The 9,623-nt window shown below is 38.1% G+C and overlaps 1 protein-coding gene across 1 annotated transcript; it reads right to left on the bottom strand.

The window, feature by feature from the left end:
* Positions 1–6,403: 6,403 nt before the first annotated feature.
* On the bottom strand, positions 6,404–9,600 carry LOC131951885 (uncharacterized). Its single transcript, XM_059314305.1, has one exon. The coding sequence runs from the start codon at positions 8,566–8,568 to the stop codon at positions 6,853–6,855; it is 1,716 nt and encodes a 571-aa protein (XP_059170288.1). The 5' UTR covers positions 8,569–9,600; the 3' UTR covers positions 6,404–6,852.
* Between the last annotated feature and the right edge of the window lie 23 nt (positions 9,601–9,623).

The following is a 9,623-nucleotide window of genomic DNA, read 5'->3' as shown; positions in this document are numbered from 1 at the left end:
CCGTCACATTGACCGACCTAATTGTTACTTCATTACTACTGGTATTGATCAGTTCGATGCACTGTGCCGACCTTTGTACCTCGACGTTCTGTGGTACTCCTACCAGAGTGTTAGGCGGTATAAAAATTTCTTCATCCAAAACATTTGCCACTAATCCTTGAACTAGTCCATTTTCCGCTGATGTGTATGTCCGCAGTAACACGACGCCTGCCCTCAGTGCGGCGCCACATGGTTCTATCATCACATCACCATTCACGCTTCTATCACCAATTTGTAATGTGATTGCCTTGACCGTGTTTGCCGGGACTGCTGTCCTTCCTCTGGTCTTGGCAAACCTGGCCAACTTGGATCCCCGACCTGGTGTGGTCGATCCGACAATATTTGTAAGAAATTCTGGCAACTGGCCAAGAATATTCATGCCCAACAGGCAAGGTATATTTGACACATTTGTCTCTAGGTTGTGTTTCGTAACGAACACCCCAACCTGCTTCAACCTATGTCCTGCCACCACGACATCCGCCAGAAAATAACCACAGTATGGAATGGTTAGTCCATTAGCTGCCGTTAGGCGCATGCCTGTGTCAGACCTCAACCTATGGTCTTTTCCTTTCATCCATTTGGTGTAAAAATTTTCCGTAATTGTCGTCACCTGGGAGCCTGTATCCACAATTGCCTTCACCGCGATGTCCCCAATCGTAATCACCATTTCGGGACAGACTCCCATCATTTTGCTTCTTGGGCCATAACCTCGCCCCTCTGTAGCCTGGCCCTGCCTTACAGAGGACGACCGTTTCCCTGGCAGTACCGTGCCATATGTCCGGGTTGTGAACAAGACAAACAAATTGGTCGACCGTCTGCCGTCCATTGGAGTGATGGCTTGGCAGGACGCGGCCGTCCAACCCGTCCCCGTTTTGTACCGTTCTTTTCCTGATTCTCAGCTGTTGACCTGCTTTCCAACCACTTCAAGCGTTGGTCAACCTTCTCTAGGTGGGCCAACAGTTGAGCCATCATGGTCTCCATCGTGTCGGCCCCTGTGGGTGGGGATTGTCTCTGTTCAGGCACAGAGACTTTGTCCACCGAACAGTTCGATTGGTCCTCATCCTCGGACCTGCGGATCGCTGAGTTCCTGACCTGAAGGAAGGTCAACTGCTGGTCTCTGTGGACCTCCTCTTTCAACTCTCTCCTTAAGATCGGGGTTGCTAGCCCCTCGATGAAATGGTCCCTCAGTAGGCGTACATCAATGTCCGGTGATTTGCCCTTTACCAAATCAAAGGCCCTGTTCATCCTGTGTGAGTACTCCATCACACTCTCCGCCATTCTCTGCTTTAAGCCCACGAATCCCGATAGCAGTTGCACTCCCGACCGTCTCTCCCCAAAGGTCTCCATAATCAGATCTAGCACCTTATCTGGATCTGATTGGACGGTCCTATCGTGGCACTTAACCTCTGCCCTAACCGTTTCACCTATACTGCCCATCAGCAGTCTTAATCTTTCCTCTGGTGACATATGTCTCGAGGCCCAGGCCGCTTTGACCTCTTCACTGAACCTGTTGGTTAAAGTTGGATCTCCGTCCCCGTAAAATTTGTTAATATGGGACTCTCTGGGTAGGACCACTATATGGGTCTGCTTCTCGTCCAGAGTAGACATTTTCTTCCTTAAGTACTAAAAAAAAGAGTTCTTTCTTACCGTGTGTGTATGAACAATTTTTCCTCGTTCCTCAATTTTCACAGTTCCTGAATGTCCGAATTCACACACACACTAAACACAGTTATGCACAAGGTTGACTATAGGTGCCTTAAACGGCAAGTCTAGTTGAATTCATCCTGATCGCAGCGCCAATTGTGACGAGCGAACATTTATCCTGCCGACAACGCCAATTGTAACGAGCCAACAGTTACCATGCTCGCAACGCCACATGTAATGAGACCTAATTGCCTGTAGTGCCACGTGTTAACGAGTTTAACCACTCATTCTAGACAACATTGACCACAGTATAGATACTCAAGATGCAGGTTCGCTATTGATCCTTTATTACATGAATCAAGAAATGCTTCATAATAACACAATAAATCAACAGGAATGCTTCTCAATAATAGTCTGAATCAACTGACCCCTAACAGTCCTTCACTAGGCTTCATATAACTGAATCCACATGTCTATAATCCTCCTTAACACAATACGGCTAACCCGTTCTATAACCGACTTGACATAGTCACACAGACTGACTGATCTAAGCGAGCGATGAAAGAGGCAAGAGCCTCGAAACGGGAAGAGAGCGAGTTCTGCCGTCCCCTCCTATTTATGCCTTGAACTCGTAGTCGTACTTGTCTCCATTTCCGTAATCGATACTTGTAATCGATGTATCCGAATACTAATGTCGCAGTTTCTGACGTACCGTCCGATTCACTAAAACATCTGCGTCCCATCCATCAAAGTTGACAGCTCGTCTGAAACTTCTCGTACCGTTTCCCAAAATAGCACGCGTTGGCTTTGAGATTGTTATCAGACCGATCCAATAAGCCACCTGTTATGGTTGCGTCAGATTTCATACTGCGTCGCGGCTTCTCGTTCGTTATCATTTGTAACTGGTAGTTAGGCCTACCCCAGTTACATATATATATATATATATATATATATTGTTTATATACATATATATTGTTTATATACATATATATATATATATATATATATATATATATATATATATATATATATATATATATTGTTTATATACATATATATTGTTTATATACATATATATATATATATATATATATATATATATATATATATATATATATATATATATATATATATATATATATATATATATATATATATATATATTGTTTATATACATATATATTGTTTATATACATATATATATATATATATATATATATATATATAAAATAATATTTATTCAAATAAAAACATACACACGTTTCAACAAAATAAAGTAATTTTTGTTTCGAAATAAACTTCTTCAAGCAAGGCATATGCTGGGTTTTCCTTTCTTTGCAGTTTTACATTTAGCTCGTTTAGTTTCTTAGTGATATCCCCATATGAAGTCGAATGTTTCAATTTGGGATAGACAAGTTAATAGGAAGTACATTGAAATAGGTAGTAGTTAATATTCTAATAGAAACGCGAGTGCTTATTGTTTATGTTTATTATTATATAGTTCATTACCGAGTGTTGCAGAACAATATTTTTATGAGTTTTAAAATTAAAATAAAATAATGATTAATATTTGTGAATCGAGTTGAAGAGCCGCATCTCGATACCAAAAGAGCCGCATGCGGCTCGCGAGCCGCAGGTTGCCGACCCCAGATATATGTGGAAGAGAGTTTTAAATTATTTTATCTTTTAAATATTTTTAGATAAGCAATTTAAAAAAAAAGAATAAAAAAAAGAATTGTTCTTTTATGTTCATCACATTGTGAGACGAAATTTCGATAAAATAAATCTTAAAAAAAAAACCTTTTTTTTTAGTAACAAGCTTTTATATAACCATGCACTAAAAAGTAGTCTAAATTTTGCTCGGCAGTTTCGATCTATGATGGCCAAAGCAAGCACGAGAAAGCAAGTCTAGTAAAAACAAAACTCTTCTCGCTGTTTGACCTTTCACTTGATGGAGCTGGTTTAGAACTTCACACCTACGAGTTTTATGGCCAAGCTTTCAATTGTGGGGTTCCCTTTGTTGAAAGTCTTTAATTGCTGTAGTGGTTGTAAAGGTGATACGTGAGATGCGAGTAGGTTCACAGGGAGCCTAGGACGCCCCATCCATAAACCACGTCTTTAGTGCATTCTCTCTTTATTTGGGTGTTTTTTTATTGTTTATTTAAATTCACCACCAAAGTTTGATCTAGCTAAAAAATCAAAGGAGGTTTATCAGGGTACATTAGAATTTTTTTTTTCAGTAAGCCTTGAGGAAGGTCGAGTCAAGGGTATAGCAAGACTATTGCTTAATTGCTTTGTTGCTTAAAAATCAAAATTTTATTGAAATTAAAAAAAGAAAAGAAACGAAACGAAACACTGAAAGATCAAGAGTGCGGTTTTCTTTTGATAACATTCTGTGGTGATATATAAATTCCCTGATCTTCCGTGGAATTCAATTTCTTATAAATTTCTAATTAGAGTACCGGAAGTGAATACAAATCAATCGTCAAAGTGAAGGTAGAATGGGATTTTTTAGCAAATGAAATTACTTTTAACTGCATTTTACGAGTTGACATTAAAAAATAACTTATGGAAATAATATCCGTTGCCAAAGTAATGAAGTAATAAACTGATCTAGTTCAATAGAGGTGGGTCTTATTTCGAAAGACAGGGACAAAGACCAAAGTAAACTATTCCTTTCATTAAATGTATTAAAGATCAACGATATACTCCTTTCAGTTAACCGTATCCCAACACTGTTTGTTTACCTTTTTCAGCCAATCTCTAAACTTCAATACAAGAAAAAATACTTTAGTAAATAACTTAGACAATCACATATAAAATTAAATGAAAAAAAAAAAAAAAAAAACGGTGAGTATATTCAATTGCCAAGTTCTTTTATTTGAATGTGTTTTGACATAGAATAAACAAATGTAACAGTAGTATATGAAATTAAATAAGACGTATAACATATTTAAGTGTATATTGTACACACTTAATTCTCAATATACACACGTCCTTATATACATTATATTTTACTTTAATGAACTCTGTTCACAAAATCATCATACAAAGATAGTTGTATGGATGTGAATAGGTCCAGTGTATATTATAAATAGCTATTCAAGAGTTTTATAATACATATCTTAATTATGTATATGCATGTGAACCTATATATATATATATATATATATATATATATATATATATATATATATATATATATATATATATACATATATGCATTATGTATGTATATGTATGTATTTATATTTATAAGCGAGTATGTGTATGTATATATGTATATATGTATATATATATATATATATATATATATATATATATATATATATATATATATATATATATATAGATAGATAGATAGATAGATAGATAGATACATACATAGCAAGAGAGAGGCCTACATATCATATGTATATGCAGATGATATATAGATCAAATAACATTGTGTCAGATTAGAAAAGATAACATTGTGTCAGATAAGAAAAGATAACATTTTATACCTGTATAATATGGACACTGTTACAGTAACTAGGTAACATATATACGTTGTTTCATAAACAAAAGACTCACAATACAGACCAGGTAACAGGTCATATTTGTAACATGTAAGTATTGTTACACAATCATATTGGATACGTTATTGTTTGTTTAAATATTACTGCTAATTGCAAATGTTTTATTCTTAAAAATGTTGAATAAAAAGGATTGATAAATAATTTATTGTTCAGGTGTTTATATTACAAAGATTCTTTATTCAAAATTAATTATACGTCGGTTTTTGGTTAAGTTAAGGGGGTAGGCTCAGGAAAAAAACGGGTAAAATTTTTTTTAAATTAATAAGCCTTTCTTATTTATTTGTGTATGTATAAGTTAGGGTACTTAAGGGAAAATATTTGCATGTACCAGGGACTCTTCTGAAAATATGGTTGCCATGGCCACGGCGGCCATCATGGAAAAACTACCCTTTGTGAAGTTCTAAAATGTCATAAATTAACATGTAAACCGCCCATATAATCATTGATCCTTCTTGTACTAACACTAACAGTGGCTAGCTGGCTAGTTTCTGTAACCGAAAAACCGCTAGAAATATTTTTTTTCAAATTTTCAAATTTTTTTATGGTGAAAAACCATTAAATTTAACATTAATTTCAATGAAATTTCACCATACCAAATTGTGAAAATTAAAAAAAAAATATTTCTAGAGTGTTTTCTGTTACAAAACTAGCCAGCTAGCCACTGTAAAGCCCCTAAGAAGCAAAGGGCTGCAACTACACCTCTACAGTTCTCTTTTGTTGGTCCCGCGTTGGACAAAGACTGAATTGATTGCAACTGTTTGACCGCAGAGAATGGGTTCAAATGTCAATTTATGACATAAGCAGAGGAGTATGATTATTCGGCCATTCAAGAATATATATATGTATATATATATATATATATATATATATATATATATATATATATATATATATATATATATATATATATATATATGGATACCATTAAGAAAGCCTTCTTTATATCAGAGGATTGGAGTTTCCAAATAAAAATACATACATCACAGCCGTCCCACTTGACAATTAGAAAGTGAGAAAAATATATTCTAGAGTTCAACATTAGTAGAAGTTCATAGATTTTCCAGTAAACTAGAAATTTTATCTTGAATCAATTTAAACTTTAATCAATTTAACCAATTTGTAAAAAGTAAACAAAGTTAATGTACAATTAACAAAACTTAAGTTGATTAATTTACATAGTGAATTATCTTTTACTCATGATCATCGTCTTTTCCCGTTCGCGGGTTAGGTGAAGTAGAGTTCATCTGCTTCAATGACCTCGGCATAGGAGGAGGATAGTGTGGTCAGCTCTATGTCCAGCTGTATTTATTTCCCTAACGCGAGTCCGGTACCCATCAGAGCTGGATGGACTCAGGGACGTCCTACAGTCTCGACTCACGAGTCCGGACTATTATCTTTTCCTATTATTATTAAAACTGCGGCCAGTAGTGATAATCTTAAGGCACCATGAGAGTCACGTGTGATAATCCAGAGTAACCATGAACATCACGGGCGATAACCCGAAGTCGCTATAAACATCAAGGGTGACAATTTGGTTTCTATACACATAAGGGTGATAAGCTTAAGTCACTAGCATGTTATGTACTTCAAGTCAAACGTATGTGTCTTTATGTGTGACGATTGTTTGAACTTGTTCTGGCCGTTTGTTTTGGTGTAGAGGGTGAGGTACTTGGTGTATAGGGTGAGGTACCTCTTGAAGTTGGTGAGGTACTTGGTGAAGAGGATGAGGTTCCTGTTGAAGATGGTGAGGTACCTGATTTAGAAGGTGAGTTGCCTGATGTAAAGAACGAGGTACTTGTTGAAGAGGATGAGGTACCTGTAGAGGCTGGTGAGGTACTTGGTGAAAAGGGTGAGGTACTTGGTGAGATACTTGGTGATGAGAGTGAGGAGCTTGGAGGCTGTCGTTCTCGTGAATCCGAAAGGTGTTGACGTTTGTTGGATTAGGATTTAGATTTAAGTTATCAGAATAAAGCGCTGATGGTTTGGTATTACGACTCAATCGGTCGATTTGGGTTAAGTCTATGGTGATAGCTTGATTCATATTCGGCGTGTGATGATCATCAAGACTATGCTTTGATTTATGTGCGAGTTTATCTGAGTGATGGGGTCGAGAGTTCTCTGCGATGAGAGGTAACGAGGGTGGGTTCGAACCTTGGAATGAATGCGTTGACTGGCTCCCAAGCCCGCTACTGCTAGAGTCAAGGACGGAACTGGAGTCGGAAGAAGTTTTGGTGACGATGCTGCAAGTTCCTTTTCGATGAGCGGTGGGTTGTAATGTCTTCACCGGAAGTGGCTTGGCATGAGTGTCGAGGTTGCAGACGACGGCTAGCCTCGCCATGCATTGGTCAAGCTCGTTGGTGTACGTATCGTAATCGGAAAATCTTCCAGAATCGATACTGTCACTATGGACGCTGTCTTTGTCGATAAAAGTGTTTATTTGTACCGGTTGGGGTACTTGGTTTTGATTTAGTTTATACTGTTCGAGTTTCGGAATCTCGTAGAGTACAACGGGATTCCCGTCTGGGTCGTGGACCAAAAAATGATGCGCAGAAAGACGATGCGCATCTGATGGTAAAATGGCGAGAAGGTCTTGGAGGTTGTGTACCGGAAAAGTGAGGTAGGCGTCGGTGAGGGGGTACGGCGATACTTGCGGGCTGTGTTTGAGCGCCAGTTCACACATTGCTTGCGGAGGATTCGCATTGTCTATATGGTGAACTTTACTCAGAGAGAAGATACTAAACCCAGGCTTCCGGCTTTCCATTTCTGTGCCGGTTATCAACCGGTAAAACTCGACCATGGCGTTGAACCTCCGCACGAACACGTTGAAGCGGACGTAGCTTAAAGTATGCGGCGAGTCGCAAACGCTGAAGAGAGGAAGTTCACGCGACAGGAAGTAAAACTCGTGCTGTCCTAGTACGTTGGACGACCCCGCCTTCTGAAGCTGTATCGTGTGGTGGTGACGCCACGGAAACTTTTTAAAATTCCCGCGCACCTTCTCCGCGCATGCGTCGCCGAACTCGGACACAAACATCATCACCGATAAAGCAGGGGAAGACAACTCCTCGTCCACCACACCGAACTCGGGAACCGGGAACGGGGTTTTTAAAGGGACGCTACTCGTAACGTTGTCCTGTATATCCAGGTGGTCCGCTAAACATTCCATGTTTTTCAAATAAGGTTTCAAAAGCCTGCACATGTCTTTTTGCCTCCCGCTGGGTACAGTTATAGTCAGAAATGCAGTCTCTCTTTCAGGGGGGTAAGTATCGCTGACGCACCCTGGGTCTATGCTACCCTTTCTTTCAGCCATAGCAAGGAAAGCAGCGCGTCATTTTGCCTTCTTCACGGAAATAAAAAGTGGTCACAAACTCGAAATATCCTTCATGCTCAAGCTAGTTTAAATTGAAACTGCTACACACACAATGAAGCGTTGATTGTCACAAGATATAATTTAAAGCCAACAACACGCTATTTTTTCAGTATGTTGAAATGCTAAATTCACAATGAAGACTAGGGATGTAAGAGAAGTATTCTTATACTATCACAATAGATCACTGCGGCGTAGCTATTCAGTCGTGATCTCGCATCTAAAGAGACCACAATTCATCTGATTCACCCTGAAGTTAACACTTTAAAAGCGGGATGAATTTTCACTTAAAATTTCTGAACATCCACTGGGAAAAGGTATCTACAGCTGCTGTTAAACTAGTCCTCAGCTGTTAAACCAGTCTCCAAATGTTAAACCAGTCTCTATCCTGTTGAACCAGTTTATAGTTGTTAAACCAGTCTCCAAAATGTTAAACCAGGCTCCAGATTATTAAACCAGTCTTCAATTGTTAAACAAGTATCCAGTTTTTAAAATAGTCTCCAAATGTTAAACCAATATCCAGATGTTAAACCAGTATTCAAATGCTAAACCAATATCCAGATGTTAAACCAGTCTCCAACTAACGAAACAGCCGACAGCTGTTAAACCGATCTATAAAAGTCAAATTACTCCCCTGCTGTTAAACCAATACTCGGGCTATTAAATCAACCTCCAGCTGTTAAACCGAATTCCGAAAGCTAAACAAAAAAATGTTAAAAGCTATACATGACTTCTCTCTCCCTATGAATCTCAACCATCATAAATTCAACGTTAACAAACCGAAAGTCCGCGTGAATTAAAACACCTTTAGAAATCAGAACGCGGATTCCTTATATCCAGCTGTTCTTTTCTTGAATGTTCTTGCCAAAACTTTGTCAAATATTCACAACTCGTACTTAAAAACCCCAAAACTGGAGACAGGCGAGTTTAACATTGCAAAACGTTCGTCTCTTGGTCGTCCGCGTATTTTTTTTTTTTTTTTTTTTTTTTTGGCGTCT

The sequence above is a fragment of the Physella acuta genome, unplaced genomic scaffold (genome assembly GCF_028476545.2).
Source record: "Physella acuta isolate Inbredline_101_S28 unplaced genomic scaffold, ASM2847654v3 ptg000836l, whole genome shotgun sequence".
NCBI lineage: Eukaryota > Metazoa > Mollusca > Gastropoda > Physidae > Physella > Physella acuta.
This window is presented reverse-complemented; position numbering and strand designations above follow the sequence as displayed.

Bases quoted from the DNA above. Each gene is read 5' to 3' on its own strand.
- LOC131951885 (XM_059314305.1), bottom strand. From the start codon at position 8,568: ATGGCTGAAAGAAAGGGTAGCATAGACCCAGGGTGCGTCAGCGATACT.